Source organism: Melanostigma gelatinosum (genome assembly GCF_949748355.1).
Source record: "Melanostigma gelatinosum genome assembly, chromosome: 8".
Lineage (NCBI taxonomy): Eukaryota > Metazoa > Chordata > Actinopteri > Perciformes > Zoarcidae > Melanostigma > Melanostigma gelatinosum.
The window spans coordinates 25,023,563-25,039,300 of NC_136641.1; the positions used below are offsets into that span (position 1 = coordinate 25,023,563).

A 15,738-nucleotide genomic window follows, 5' to 3' on the forward strand; every position below is an offset into this window, starting at 1 on the left:
ATGACCGCTGATAGATACAGTGTACAGTATATTGGCCCAAGAGAAGGATATGCAGTTATGTTATGTTATCTAAACATACAGACAGTTTTGATTTTATTCTTTCCCAGATTTCGATGTTCCTGCCTACTCATTTCTGTTCTTTTTTTAACATTGAAAGTCTCTCTAGACGCAGCGTCATGGTGAACATGCTGTCTACAGTTTTCATAGGATTATTTCCTTCGTTAATATTCGTTCCAAAGATAATTGTGTCGGTTATTCTGACAAAACAGGATATTGTTTCTGGAAAGTCTCTGTTGACGACTACCAATGATCAATAATATGCCTAAAAACACAGTATTTTTAGTAAATAGTGTCGCGTTCGCATGAAAATATACACCATGAGAAGATTTATTAACTTTAACTGTCCTACGAATACTGAGGAAACTATTCCCTTCACATCTCTGCTTGTATTTCGTCATCGCGGTTTTTGTATCCGTGCGATGCGATGAAGGACTTTGCTTTTGATATTTAAAGGAATACTTCGACATTTGGCATTTTCGCTTTCTTGCCGAGCGTTACGTGAAAAGATCCGTAAACCACTCCAGAGAAAGACGCAGGTTAGCTTAGCACAAAGATTAGCAACAGCTAGCTTAGATCTGCCCGAAGGTTAACAAAAAGTACACCTATACCAGCTGCTCTAAGACTCATTAGTTAAACTATGGTTTCTCTTTCTTCTTTTTATTCCAAACAAAAACGTGAAGACGTTGTGGTCTTACGGGGGATTATGTGAGGGGACTGTTTCATGGCTCGCTGCTCGCGGCCAAGAAACAGAAATTGTTTGAAAAACCAGCCAAATATTCACATTTGAGAAGCCTTCAGTTCTGTTTAAGAATTGTCAAATGATGATGAATTGATCAGCAAAATTGTTTGCTTGTTATTTTTCTGTTGATCGACGAACCAATTAACCAATAAGTAGTCGCTGCTGCTCTGAAAGCGAATAATTAAAATCGCCAAATGTCTTTAATTCATTGGATCAGACAAAAACAGACGTTCCCCTCCGATGAATGCATCTAGAAATGTTTTTAAAATTCCACATAGCAAAGAAACTACTCGCTGATTTTTAATAAAAATCCATTAAAATGACTTCACAGCAGTCATAGCAGTCCTTGTGACAATAGTCACCTGGAGGAGAAACACATCAGCTCAGCTGTTGGATTAGCTGCTATAAAACAAGGTGACGCAGGTCACGTTGTGTCTTCGGTCTGAAACCATCTCGCCGTGTGGAGTTTTTCAAAATGGCTTCACTGTCGATGTGAACTCTTCAAATTCACTTTTACTTCTCTTTTTATTTTATTATGAGCATCTCAGTGTGATACGTGACTCATTCCTCACAAACAAAACCAGAGTCACTAGATTTGTGTGGTAGCCTTATTTTTTCTTGCTTCGCGTAATTCCACTACACCATTTCTCCTCCCTCCCTCCCTCACTCCCTCCCTCCCTCCCTCACTCCCTCCCTCCCTCACTCCCTCCCTCACTCCCTCCCTCACTCACTCCCTCCTTTCTCTGTGGCTCTGATCACGTCTCACTCTTGTGTCTGTCTTCTCCTCCCCCACATTCTGACTAATGTCCTTTTTAATATCCCCTCTGTCCCTCCCATCTCACTTCTGCTTCGTCCCTTCACTGTCTTTACTTCCATTCCTCTTTCCACCCACAACCCCACACCTCCCCCCCCCCCCTCCCCCACCCACATTCCTGCCCCAGGCCTCATCATCTCCCTGCAGCTGTTGCGGGGTGAGCTGGAGCAGATCAGACGGGAGAACCAGGCTGTGTTCAACAGGGCCCTGGCTCTCACGCGCAAACTGGGTTTCCCAGATGTCATCCTGCCAGGTGAGGAGCAAAGAGCAGTGGGCGGTAATGGGGACAAGGAGGTTCAAGGAGGTGAGGAGGTGGAGACCGGCGGCCAGATGGCTTGGAGGATACGAAACGAGGAGACGGTCACAGATGAAGGCAGAGAGGATGCAGATGAAAGAGGAGAGGGAAGAAGGATGTAGGAAAAGCCAGAATAGGGGTTGAAGATGGTATGGAAGTACTGTACTTAAGCACGACATTGAGGTACTTGTACTCCCTCTTTCATTCCTTCAACCACCTTCTTAACAGGTCGACGTTGTGATATGTGTGCATATCCAAAAAAACTCTCGATATCCAAGTCCTTCATAATGTTTAAAAGTAGGTGTGTCTCTCCTTCTTTTCTCTTGGACATGCATCTCTACTCCAGCTTTGCAAACTGTTGCCCAGTTGGTTTGTGTTCGACACACAGAGTTGGTCGTAAACAGGAGAGAGTCTGTGTGTCGCAAAGTGCCATAAATAACTCTCCTGAGACTCATGTTCTGAACGTGCTGTATACATGTCCAAAGAATGCTCCTAACACCTGAACAATGTCGACATATCTCACGTGTCTTTGTCAGAAAACGCTCCATTCAGAATATTCAAACAGAATATGTTTACATGAGCCATATCAAATCCTAAATATTGTCGTATTCTGAATAATAGTGGAAGACGAGCATGTGGACGTAGTCCTTAATGCATATTAAGACGTTCAATGCAGGATGTCTTTCAGGGAGCATTCTTAAATGATTCTCTTGTTGCCAGTTCTTCTTCCACCGCTGGTATTTAGGAGGCTCTCAGGTGTGTCACCCCCTATTTGTGTGAGATCAGGATTTAGGTCAGGTGCTGAGCAACTTATGAAGAGCAGAGGTCTTCAAAGATAACTCAAAGAAAGGGAGCGAGAACGGAAGAGGTGTGTGTTTATTTCGGTAGATTTCATCAGATAATAATGTTTGAGACTGCTTTGAGAATGTATGATCCTCTCCTATTCTTCCCTCTCCTCTTCTTTCCTCTCCTCTCCTCTCCTCTCCTCTCCTCTCCTCTCCTCTCCTCTCCTCTCCTCTCCTATTCTTCCCTCTCCTCTCCTCTCCTCTCCTCTCCTATTCTTCCCTCTCCTCTCCTCTCCTCTCCTATTCTTCCCTCTCCTCTCCTCTCCTCTCCTCTCCTCTCCTCTCCTCTCCTATTCTTCCCTCTCCTCTCCTCTCCTCTCCTCTCCTCTCCTCTCCTCTCCTCTCCTCTCCTCTCCTCTCCTCTCCTATTCTTCCCTCTCCTCTCCTCTCCTCTCCTCTCCTATTCTTCCCTCTCCTCTCCTCTCCTCTCCTCTCCTCTCCTCTCCTATTCTTCCCTCTCCTCTCCTCTCCTCTCCTCTCCTCTCCTCTCCTCTCCTCTCCTCTCCTCTCCTCTCCTCTCCTCTCCTCTTCTCTCCAGTTAGCCTGAAATACCTCCCAATATCACCTCTTGTGACTCATCCGTCCCCAAGGAAATGACTTGGATATAAATAACTATAATCTGATTTTATAAATAACTGCAATATCTTCCTCCACTGTTGCCGCTGATATTTATTGCATTAAACGCTGACCTCACAAAAGGCAGTCATGAGCTGCAGTGTATTACGACTCAGCGGGGTTGTTTCTCATCGCCGAGGACGATGACGTGCGGTGCACATCTTGGTCTTAATTTATATTGACCACTCGCAGTTCATCTGTGAAGCGGAGGCTGAGGTGTACATTATAACTCATTAACATCGCCGAGGCAGGGGGACATGTTTGTTCTCATCGTCTGGGAGTTTGTGAGATGTCTTTGTCCTGTTGTTGTCTCCAGCTTGAGCCTCAAGAGGGCACTGACTTTGTGCATGACGTCTAAGTTGGCGTGTGTAGCTTTAAAGAGTGCTCCACTGCTTTAGCATTAGCATTAGCATTGCACAGGATAAAACTTGATGCCGCCGAACCAGAGAGTCTTTTTTGTTCTCGTCAAAACCTGACGCCTACATGACCCATAATGCAACTTGGTTAAGCCTCACTTCTTTCTCCACACCATGGATGTATTATTAGAGCGGGATGCGGGGCAAATAGCCTTCCTATAAATATCACCTGAGGCCCAAAGACTATTTTCCCCATAGACCACGATTATAAAAGAGTCAAGATATCAACAAAATAAGGTTTTTGAGAGATTCAGGGATGAGGAAAGAGTCCTGTCTCTCTTGGGATTGTGACGCTTGTTTTTTGATGTTGTTGTTGTTTTTTTATTTCATTATTAAGATGATTTATTTTAGGGGTTCATATGACAAACATAACATTTTCCATTTAAGTTATAGAAAGGGGTATAATTTCGGGCTGGGGGCGATAATTCAATATGATGATTTATCTTCTTTAAGTGGAATCGTATTGTGAGAAATCATATATCGAGATATCGTGATACACAATAACTAAAAATTTCCCAAAATCTAGAATAAAAAAATATTCATGTGATGTCATCAGACGTCTTTGGGCCGAGCGGGAGGGAACATGAAGCATTCAGGCAGCAACACAACAGCTGAACCTGGAGGATGGTACATTTCTTTGCAAATCATTTTCATTCAAGCAACTGATTGAATCGGCATCCAGGTCCGCTCACACGTCCAGGCTCCAGATTCAAACTGCAACTTCCCAACTGGAGTTGCCTCAAGTGTCACTTCAGGCAACTCCAGAGGGAACCACAAAGGGCTCCAAACAACTTGTTTTTCAATGTGCAGTAGCACCCTCCTGTAGACTGATTTTGAGATGTCGGTGGAGTTTCCCTGTAACTGAAGTTCCTCCTGTGTCATTTGTTTCAGGTGACATACGCAATGACCTGTATCTGACCCTGGAGCGGGGGGAGTTTGAGAGGGGCGGCAAGAGCGTCCAGAAGAACATCGAAGTCACGCTCTATGTACTTTATGCCGACGGGGACACACTCAAAGTATGACACACACATGAGTTTTTGTGTGCCATGCATGAGTCATGATCAGTGTCACCCCCCCCCCCCCCCCCCCCCCTCTTCCCCATTCACCCACACATTCATTTGAACGTTTGTCACTAAAAACAATCCACTGTTCTCCTTTTTGTTTCCTCCCAGGACTGCATCAGTTTGGGCAGCGGAGAGCCCAGCAACAGCGAATATCGCTCGTTTGTCCTTTACCACAACAACAGCCCTCGCTGGAGTGAGATGGTCAAGCTGCCCATTCCCATAGATCGCTTCAGAGGGTCCCACCTACGCTTCGAGTTCAGACACTGCTCCAGTGAGTCACTAATGCGGCCCTCAGCGCACGGGTTCGTTAGGACGGAGTGGGTCACGTTCTGAGTTACACAAGTAGTGCAGATCCACCATGATGATGCATGATATTCCTTCCTTTCAGCTAAAGACAAAGGAGAGAAAAAGCTGTTTGGTTTTGCTTTCACTCCTCTGATGAGAGAAGATGGGACCACACTGTCAGATGAGAGCCACGAGCTGTATGTGTACAAGGTATGTGCCGGGTAACGCTCACATTTTTAGATGTACGCCGTCTCTTTACCTTTGACCTTTTGTGTCTTTGTAAATAAGCAAGTCGAGTGCAGTACAGTTACCCGGCTGTCTCCGTGACTTTAATGTCTTTTCTCAACAGTCTGAGAACATGTGATTTCATGCACGATCCCTCTTGTTTGCTCTCCTTCACCAAAACATGTGCAGAAGCTACACTGCGATAGCTGAGTGACTGAGCCACCGATACAATGAAAAGTGTTTTGTCCAGAGGCAATTATCAGAGTTTTTCTGGCCTAAAATTCCTGTTTTTTAGGCCCTAAAAATCCAGAGGACCAAATCTCTGTCTCATAGAAACATATTTAAAATATGATAGACTCCATCATGGAGCTTGGAGGATGTAAATAATACGCCTGTGAGGATTTTTTGTCTGCATTTGGAAGCGAGGTCTTTCACTTTGCACTTGAAATGACAATGTACTGTATTTCAAGCTTGATATTTAACGAGCGTCGACATATCAACCTTCTGAACCAAAACTCTGTCCCACATTCATTAGCATATATCCCTGCCACACACGCTAACATTTAGCATGCTAGCAGTACGTGTGATCAACAAAGCTGGTGTCACCCTCAGGAAAAATACTTTTCGTGTGGTATCGCAGCACAGAAAGTTACTCAAAGTATATTGTGCTAAGACGCTAAAACGGTACGCCAAACTTCTTTCATTGGTCGGCGTCTGGCCGGTCATTCTGCTGCCGCCAATCAAATATCTCTCAGGTCATGTCTTCGTAAACCTCCTCTTCCTCCAGTGTGATGAAAACGCCACCTTCAGTAACCAGGGCCTGTACCTGAGTCTGCCCTGCTGTAAAGAGGACTTCAACAGCTGCCCCAACCTGCCGGCCAACCTGCCCTTCCAGAGAAGCCCCAAAGAAACCTTCTGGGTCTCCACCATACTCTGCTCCACCAAACTCACACAGAATGGTAGTGAAGCACCTTACATGCTCTTCTTGTTATACATTTTCCCTTCGGGCTGCATGGGCGATATGAGCAAAATCTACTATCGTGATATATGTTGATAACAAGATATAGCGTGTTCTCTGGTAGTTCAATAAATAAATAGTCTACATGAAATAACTACATTGTAATTTTTATATACTCATGTGTGGATTTAGTAGTTTGATACTCTTTGCATGTTATCAGATTAAGACAACAGTTTGATTTAACTGAGTTTGATCAGATTTTCGGAGAACAGTTTGTGCTTGTTATTATCATTTCAAACAATATAATTGTGTATTTCATCAACATACGAATCCATTTAAAGACGATAAATCATGATTTTTGAGTTATCGCCCAGCCCTACTTCCCACACTATTTCCCTCAACTCTGTGTGCTTTCGCTCTGTTTCTCAGTGGACCTTCTGGCTCTCCTGAACTGGAAGGCCCATCCGGACCGGGTGTTGGACATCCTCGGTCGATTGCGTCAGATTAGCGGAGAGGAGATCGTCAAGGTCGCTGTCATCACATGATTTATCTGTCGACGTGAACGATGCACGAGTGTATTTACCGTCCGTGTGGCTGTAGGCTGAACTCCGTAACACCAAACATGTAGAACACCAGGAAAAGCTGAGTGATACATTTTCAGGCTGTTAACGTATAAACTTCAAGTGTAACTTCAGTGACAATAGGTGAGACTATAATGTTATTCTTATATATTGATGAACCCGATTCGACAACAAGCATTTACAGCTTTAAATTGTTCACATGCTTTTATGTTCACACTGCATGTTGACTCTTTTAAGTGTTTCACTGTGTGAAACACATTTGATTCTGTTTTTTCATCTCAGAATTAAAAATAGGTTGTATTGCCATGCTTGGAGGATGAAGGGGCCTCCCTTTGTTTCTACTTTAGTCGGGCCTTTCATGCGACGCTCGTGTTGGGTGCTGTTCCTTTCTCTCCTCACAGTTCCTGCGAGATGTCCTGGATACGCTCTTCTGTCTCTTGGATGACAACACTGATAAATATGGACCGCTAGTTTTCCAGTCACTGGTAGGAAGATGAAACAACGATACTGTGTGATTTATTTGCTGGTGTAGTGGTAGCGGTAATAAGAGTAACATCTGTGTGTGTGTGTGTGTGTGTGTGCTCAGGTGTTCATCATTAACCTGCTCAGGGACAGCCGTTTCTACCACTTCAGACCTGTCATGGACTCCTACATCCAAAACCACTTTGCTGGAGCTTTGGCTTACAAGTACGGGAACAAAGCAAAGGCAAAAGTCTGAATTTAGATACCTGCAAAGTCACACTTGGCATTGAATTGACCCTCGTAATGTCAAACCACCTGTCTGCAGAGAACTGGTTCGATGTCTGAAGTGGTACATGGACCGCTCGGCCGAGGTCGTCCGACAGGACCACATCCAGGAGGCCATGAGGGTAAAGTATCACACGCACTTCCTCCTGGTCCGTCCTGGCTCCCACTACTGGGATTCATGAGTAGGAGATGGTAACAGACGGACTTACAAGGATTGATGTGATGCCCTTATAAGGCCCTACTCGCCTGCTGAGAGAAAGGAAGTTCTGTAAAGTCTCAACAGATATTGACGTGTTCTGCAGGCCTTCACACGCCGGGGGCAAGACGAATAAGTGACACGACAATGCAAAGTACTCGGCTGTGAATATTAACATGTGAAATATTCATACCGGCAGCGATGCAAATTTGTTGACGGCTGCAACCGTTTTTTAAATAAGAGGTTCCGGTAGATTTGTGCGGAGCACCAACCAGCAGGATCCCACTGACCCCGGCGCAACGTGATTTTATATTTACTTAAATTAAAGTGTTTTTTGCACCTCAAGCTGCTGCTTGATGCTCTCATTTGTACGTCACCGTTTTTATTTTGTAAATCTTTTAATCCGCAAAGCATTCTGTGCTTAAGCTTGAAAAGTGCAATATCAATAAAAGTATTGTTTTTATTAGAATTACTTTTTGTCGGCTCAGAAAAGAAATGACTGTTCTTCTTGTTCTGTGTGGAAGTACTTTTGTCTCCGTTCTTCCCCTCAGGCTCTAGAGTACCTGTTCAAGTTCATCGTCCAGTCTCGTATCCTGTACTCGAGAGCCACCTGCGGCATGGAGGAGGAGCAGTTCAGAGCGAGCATCCAGGAGCTCTTCCAGTCCATCCGCTTCGTCCTGAGTCTGGACAGCCGCAGCTCGGAGAACCTGGTGTTCACGCAGGTCGGATAGTTCACCGCGCACGACAAACGCCGTCTCCCGCTCTGACAGTGTGTCACCTGCTCTGCAGCCTTATTTATTTTTAATCTTTGCTCATGAATGTTTTTATTTTCTCTCTTATCCATCCTCATAATTTGCATTCATGATTGACTGATTATGTTTTGTTTGTTACTGTTCGTAGCTTATTTCTCTTTTCTTTATTTCACTTGCTTCACGTTTCATTCTGTGCATCTTGTGACTGACGCCTCAATCCCCCCCCCACCCCCCCCCCCCCATCCTTGTCTTGCTCTGGGACAGCTTAGGGGTGTGATCAGCTGCATGCCTCTCTGTGGTTATGCCTCTGGGCTCTCGTCCATCTCAGTAAGTCACAGCGCCCCCCTGTGTTGGTTCCTCCAGGATGATGCATTCCTCAGTAACTGATGTGCAGCCAGTGCTTTGGATAGAATCTGAGATTATTGATGGCTGTGGGAAGAGATAAACGGTGGAGCTCTTTTGAGATCTTGCTGCTCTCTTAAGAAGACATATAGGTTTCATTTTGGGCTATTTTGTTTTGGATCAGTGTCACTCATAAAAAAGCATATTGTTTGTGATGTTTTAATGTAAGTGTGTCTTATTTGAAACATGGTGTTCCTCATGTACACTACATATTCCCTCTCTTTGTCCTTTGTTTCCCCCCCCAGGCAGCGCTGTTGAACAGTTTCCCTGATATCTTTGATGAGCTGCTGCAGATGTTCACCGTTCAGGAGGTAGCCGAATATGTCAGGGGCACCCTGGGGAGCATGCCCAGCACAGTGGACATCGGCCAGTCCATGGACGTAGTCAAACTGCAGTCCATTGCTCGCACGGTTGAGAGCCGCCTCTTCTTCTTCCCCGGTGAGACAATCGTTGCAAAGTGTTTTCCTTTCCCTGACGATACCAAAACAACCACACATGTAATCCTAATGTGCGGAAGCTTTTCAGCTTCATCCTCACTGTTTCTCCTTGTTTTTTCTTGACTCTCCTCCCTCAGAGTCTCGCAGTATTCTGCTGCCGGTGGTTCTGCATCACATCCACCTGCACCTGCGCCAGCAGAGGGAGCTGCTCATCTGCTCTGGGATCCTGACCAGCATCTTTTCCATAATTAAGACGAGCTCCATGGTACGGTACATTTTACCGTGACGCAAAATCACATCTCATCAGAAAATGCAATATGTATAATTTCTATTCCCTTTTGAAACATATAGGATTATGATACTGCAGCTGAAACACCAAAGCATTAAGCAGCATGTCTGCATGTCTGTGTTTCCTCAGGAGTCTTCTGTTCAGGAGGAAGTGGAGATGATGGTGGAGAGCCTCCTGGATGTGCTGCTGCAGACTCTGCTGTCCATCATGAGCAAGTCTCACTCGGTGGAGACAGCCAGAGGACAACGCTGTCCCCAGTGCACCGCCGAGATAACGGTGAGCTTCCGCTCAATGAACCTCTTTGACGTGCAGTGACAACAGTCTGGAATATGAGTTGATGAACCTTTTTAAATACGCGTGGCCCTACCTGTCGTTTTCCTTCGTCCAGGGGGAGTATGTTTCCTGTCTCCTCTCTCTGCTTCGGCAGATGACAGAGCTCCACTTCCACCATCTACTCAACAACTTCCATAGCAAAGAGGAGCTGAAGGTGTGAAACCGTCTGGGTCACATGATCGCAGCATTTTGCTGCAGCCCGCTTACTGCATACCTTGACTGCATACGCGCTCTTATTATATTCCTTTGCAGGAGTTCCTGTTGAAGATCTTCTGCGTGTTCCGCAATCTGATGAAACTGACTATCTTCCCCCGAGACTGGAGCGTCATGAGGCTTCTCACCAGTCAGTGAGTCTGCTTTTTTCTATTTCCGTCAGTCTTCTTTTTCCCAGCGACGGTAAGGGAACAGCCAACCATTAGATCAGCCTCTTCAGACTATCCTGCTCCAAAGGTGACGCTTCTGTTGGAAGTTTTACTTTTTCATCTATTTTGGGCTGCTACCTCATTTCATAAACTGACGGTGCAATGTTTGCTTTCTGCAGTATCATCGTAGTGACAACACAGTTCCTGTCTCCGGCGCTGCACAAGAACTTCTCAGAGGTCGATTTTGATTTCAAGGTGTGTGTGTGTGTGTGTGTGTGAACATTAAGGAAACTCAGCACACTACGAAGCCACAAACTGGGTGAAGCTTCTCCATCATTGAGTTTGTTGAACTCGTGTTAGTGGTTCAACGTGGCATTTATTTCCTCTTGTTTTGGTCTGTGGTGTGTTTCAGGTGTGGAACTCGTTTTTCAGCCTCACTGTTCTGTACATCAACCAGCCCAGTCTGCAGCTGGAGGCGCTCGGCCCGGCTAAGAGAAAGAAAGTCCTGGACAAGTAAGGAACAGCCGTATATTCATCGAACGCATTCCCTCCATTTTATCCAGTCTTCAACCATCTTTCCATGCTTCACTTGCCACTCTTTTTAGAAACGGAGACATGAGGGTGACGATGGCGTACGAGCTCTTCAGCATGTGGCAAAAATTAGGTGCGTCCGACAACTCAACTCCACGCACATGACACGTATCACTGGATGTTTTATGCAATTGGCGAGATCAAAACGTCTCCTTTCTGCATGAATCTGTGTAATCCAGGCGACAACAAGCCCCACTTCATCCCAGGAATGATGGGTCCCTTCCTCGGCGTCACCCTGGTGCCTCAGACCGAGGTTCGAAACATCATGATCCCAATTTTCCACGACATGATGGATTGGGAGCAGAGAAAAAACGGCAACTTCAAACAGGTCACTGTCACATTGTTGTGTTATGAACTACGGATTGTGTGCCGCTGTAGAAAAACAGCTTTTTGTCACATAATAATAACACACATAATAGCCTCATCTTTTGGCTGAATGTGTGTGTGTGTGTGTGTGTGTAGGTGGAAGCAGAGCTGATGGATAAGCTGGACAGCATGGTGTCGGATGGGAAAGGCGATGATAATCACAGAGAGCTCTTCAGCCTTTTGTAAGCATCAAACCTGTGTTTAGTGAGCCTGGAGAGTGACACGCAGAGTGATGCTGCTCTCATCGTGTTTCCCTCTAACGTTCTTCTCTGTGTTGTTTGGCTGTCTCACCGCAGGACGCAGCTCTTTGGTCCTTATCCAAGGTGAGGTGTAACGCTCTTACGGCTGAGCCGGAGAGACGTGCGATTCATATCTCCTCACCTCCTGCGCTTGTCACCTGTACTAAGAACATCCTACTGTGTTGTCTCTGTGCAGCCTGCTGGAGAAGATAGAGCAGGAGACCTGGAGGGAGACGGGGATCTCGTTCGTCACGTCGGTCACAAGACTTGTCGAGCGATTGCTGGATTACAGGTATGATGACATTTAGTTGCACATTTTTTTAACTTTTACCGGCGCGGGGCCACATAGCCTGCTTGAGCGGCATGTGTGTGTTGTGGAACCTCTTGCTTTAACTGTTGGCGGCCATGTTAACAGGTGAGACGAACCACAACGCTGCATGTCGGCCGCATCTCTTGATGTCTTGCCTATTTTGTCCTTCGCAGCAAAAACAGACTGTGAAAATGAGTTTCGATGTCTGTCGAACATGTCACAGATGTGAGAAAAGGTTCATGTTTATTTTTAACTCAAAAGTTCCTGTTTTTTGTTTCAAAATAAAACCCTCCAGCGTCTTTCTGTGGACATAATCTCTTCATTTGATAACAAGGCTTTTATTCTGAAATATTCGCGGGACAGTGATGTGGAAAATGCAGTGAAGTCCTCCATAGATACAAAGAGTTTTTATCATTTACAAATGAGCACATGCAATGAATTTATTCATTTAGACTATTATGCAAGGCGAACTTTAGGTTGAAAGAGCAACAAGAAAAAAAAGCGTTTTATTTTTTTATGTTTAGGGACTGCATGAAAGGAGACGAGATGGAGAACAAGAAAATTGGTGGTTCCGTCAACCTCATGGTGAGACATTGATGGCGGTGTTTTCAGACTTCAGAAACACGTTCATGAACAATCACACACATAAAATAAGATGTTAACCATTATTTCTTTTAATTCAACCCCAGAACTTCTACAAATCTGAGGTTAACAAGGAGGACATGTACATCCGTTACATCCACAAGCTGTGCGACCTGCATCTCCAAGCAGAGGACTTCACAGGTAACAGAGACTCGTTTTTGGCTTTGTTCTGTTTTTTTTTGTAGTAGAATCGATGCAGGAGAGAAAGGTTTAAGGTGGCAGGACAAACAGGATATGTAGAGCCGGAGACTCGATCGTTAACAGCCTCGGTCGTATAAATGCATGACACAATATTAATAACACAACCAGCAGAGAAAGGAAGGACGCTGCTGCAAACGAGTCAGTTCACATGTCAGGTAGAGATGCAGAAACATGTGTGCGTGTAGTTTAACATGAAGACATTACACTGGTGCTTCCGGTGACTTGTATCACATTGGTCCATTTTATATTAGAAAAGGGCAAAATAAGGCGATTATGGTACATTTTAATCATGTCTGGTAATGCGACACTCAATCATGTGAACGGTAAATTAGAGGAAGTCAGTCAGTTAATGTAATGGTGTGAATGGCTTTAGTGCTCTTGCTTCACTCACATTATTGGCAGTGGTGGCTTTATTGTGTTCATGTAAATGTGGCCAAGCCTGAGAAATGAAATGCAACCTTATTCACCGGTTACGTAAAACAAACAAACAGGCGGCTGGCGAGATAATTGAAAACACATTTCATTGTTCTGCGGAGCCGGCTGTGATTGCACATGTGGTTATTGTGTGAATCATTGTCTAGAAAACACCCTCCTCTCATCGTCAAAGATGTGAATTCAACATAGAAAGAGGCATCTGCAACTGATGGCTATGTTCATTATCGATTACCTTTTTGGTTCATCTATGAAATGTGAGAAATGAGTGAAACATGCACAGCACGATGTCTGTAGCATCATCAGCTGTTCCCCTGCACCACAAAGCTTGACCTCACATTTCGTGAGTTGATTACCTCATCACGTCAACCGGTGACTGGTCGGCCATTATCGGAGCCCAGTTCCACGGATAAGGACAGTTTGTGAAACGTCATATCTGCAACGATTCATCGGCCAAACCGATTCATCGGTCCGGCGATAATTCATTTTCAAAGTCAGTTCTTTGTATGTGAGCGTAATGTAAAACAGAAAATGCAAAAATAAAATAAAGGGAAGACAAATGTCTCAAAGCAACTACAAATTAGAAACTGTTGAATGCAGATGAAACTGTGTTTACTGGCCAGCTGAGCTGAAAACAGGAGAGAGAGAGAGCAGCTGATGTGATTTAAACCGTGCAGGTGCACTTTGCACCTCTGGACACCGATACACCAAAACATACCCAGCATGCTCTGGGCAGCTTGTGCTTCATGCAACTGACCGCGCTTTGTGTCACTCGCCATCTGCTTCACAAAAACTGGACCCAAAAATGCATTCATCGCTGTGGCCAGACGGCACAAACTGCTCAGCATCTGCAGCGTCACTAGACGGCAGATAATCCACGTTCCTACTGATGACATTTGACCTGTACCCCTCCCGACGACAGAGGCAGCGTTCACCCTGCTGCTGTACTGGGAGCTGCTGCAGTGGGAGGACCGGCCCCTGAGGGACTTCCTTCACTACCCCTGTCAGAGCGAGTGGCAACGAAAGGAGAACCTGAGTCGCAAGATCCTCCACTACTTCAACAAGGGCAAGGCAAGTGAATCCTCACCGCTTCGTCTCTCGCTTCCTGTTCGGACCGACTTCAAGCCAGCGCGTGCTGCACAAAAGTCACATGAAGCTTTATACCTTTCTTATTTTTGTATTTCTTTTCTACCACGTTCACGTGTCTGCAGCTGTTCCCAAACTAAATTACATTTATCCTTCATTATCATCAAGAGTGAGAGAGAATCCTCAAGTGTTATTTTACATCAAAACGTCTCAGTATTCGTACTGAAGTACTCGATTTATACCGTGGTAGAGAAGTGCTTTTTTTATTTACATAAAAATACTACAGTGTAAAAGTCTACTGTAGTATTTTATTTATACTTTTACTTAAGTAACCCTACTTAAGTAAAAGTATAAATAAAATACTACAGTATAAAAGTATTAAATTCAAAGGGTTACTTAAGTATAAGTATGAGTACCACAGTATAAAATACTACAGTGTAAAAGTCTAAAGGGTTACTTAAGTAAAAGTATAAATAAAATACTACAGTATAAAAGTATTAAATTCAAAGGGTTACTTAAGTATAAGTATGAGTACCACAGTATAAAATACTACAGTATAAAAGTATTAAATTCAAAGGGTTACTTAAGTAAAAGTATAAATAAAATACTACAGTATCAAAGTATTAAATTCAAAGGGTTACTTAAGTATAAGTATGAGTACCACAGTATAAAATACTACAGTATAAAAGTATTAAATTCAAAGGGTTACTTAAGTATAAGTATGAGTACCACAGTATAAAATACTACAGTGTAAAAGTCTAAAGGGTTACTTAAGTAAAAGTATAAATAAAATACTACAGTATCAAAGTATTAAATTCAAAGGGTTACTTAAGTATAAGTATGAGTACCACAGTATAAAATACTACAGTATCAAAGTATTAAATTCAAAGGGTTACTTAAGTATAAGTATGAGTACCACAGTATAAAATACTACAGTATCAAAGTATTAAATTCAAAGGGTTACTTAAGTATAAGTATGAGTACCACAGTATAAAATACTACAGTATCAAAGTGTTAAATTCAAAGGGTTACTTAAGTATAAGTACGAGTACCACAGTATAAAATACTACAGTATAAAAGTATTAAATTCAAAGGGTTACTTAAGTATAAGTACGAGTACCACAGTATAAAATACTACAGTATCAGAGTATTAAATTCAAAGGGTTACTTAAGTATAAGTATGAGTACCACAGTATAAAATACTACAGTATCAAAGTATTAAATTCAAAGGGTTACTTAAGTATAAGTACGAGTACCACAGTATAAAATACTACAGTATCAAAGTATTAAATTCTAAATGTGACTTCAGTAAAAGCATCCACACGACTGCATCATTTATTACAAGCCCATCATTTGATTGTATGTAAAATCTGAACTGTAACTATAGCAGGATACATATTGTATGTACCTTGTAAGTACCTCAGTACTGAACTAAAGTAAGAACTTGAGTAAATGT

The 15,738-nt window shown here is 43.7% G+C and overlaps 1 protein-coding gene across 1 annotated transcript in view; it reads left to right on the forward strand.

The window, feature by feature from the left end:
• LOC306780418 (dedicator of cytokinesis protein 3-like) overlaps nucleotides 1–15,738 on the forward strand; it is a gene marked incomplete at its 5' end in the record, with an annotated part of 46,892 nt that overhangs the window by 22,146 nt on the left and 9,008 nt on the right. Inside the window, 25 exons of the mRNA XM_079272790.1 lie at nucleotides 1,741–1,866; nucleotides 4,676–4,800; nucleotides 4,957–5,119; nucleotides 5,237–5,343; nucleotides 6,146–6,317; nucleotides 6,746–6,843; nucleotides 7,299–7,382; nucleotides 7,484–7,584; nucleotides 7,685–7,766; nucleotides 8,392–8,562; nucleotides 9,240–9,432; nucleotides 9,569–9,696; nucleotides 9,850–9,996; nucleotides 10,109–10,207; nucleotides 10,306–10,400; nucleotides 10,595–10,670; nucleotides 10,828–10,928; nucleotides 11,021–11,079; nucleotides 11,186–11,334; nucleotides 11,469–11,554; nucleotides 11,669–11,695; nucleotides 11,808–11,903; nucleotides 12,446–12,506; nucleotides 12,611–12,704; nucleotides 14,119–14,267. Coding sequence (XP_079128916.1) covers nucleotides 1,741–1,866; nucleotides 4,676–4,800; nucleotides 4,957–5,119; nucleotides 5,237–5,343; nucleotides 6,146–6,317; nucleotides 6,746–6,843; nucleotides 7,299–7,382; nucleotides 7,484–7,584; nucleotides 7,685–7,766; nucleotides 8,392–8,562; nucleotides 9,240–9,432; nucleotides 9,569–9,696; nucleotides 9,850–9,996; nucleotides 10,109–10,207; nucleotides 10,306–10,400; nucleotides 10,595–10,670; nucleotides 10,828–10,928; nucleotides 11,021–11,079; nucleotides 11,186–11,334; nucleotides 11,469–11,554; nucleotides 11,669–11,695; nucleotides 11,808–11,903; nucleotides 12,446–12,506; nucleotides 12,611–12,704; nucleotides 14,119–14,267 — 2,789 coding nt within the window. The remainder of the gene's footprint in view (nucleotides 1–1,740; nucleotides 1,867–4,675; nucleotides 4,801–4,956; nucleotides 5,120–5,236; nucleotides 5,344–6,145; nucleotides 6,318–6,745; nucleotides 6,844–7,298; nucleotides 7,383–7,483; nucleotides 7,585–7,684; nucleotides 7,767–8,391; nucleotides 8,563–9,239; nucleotides 9,433–9,568; nucleotides 9,697–9,849; nucleotides 9,997–10,108; nucleotides 10,208–10,305; nucleotides 10,401–10,594; nucleotides 10,671–10,827; nucleotides 10,929–11,020; nucleotides 11,080–11,185; nucleotides 11,335–11,468; nucleotides 11,555–11,668; nucleotides 11,696–11,807; nucleotides 11,904–12,445; nucleotides 12,507–12,610; nucleotides 12,705–14,118; nucleotides 14,268–15,738) is intronic.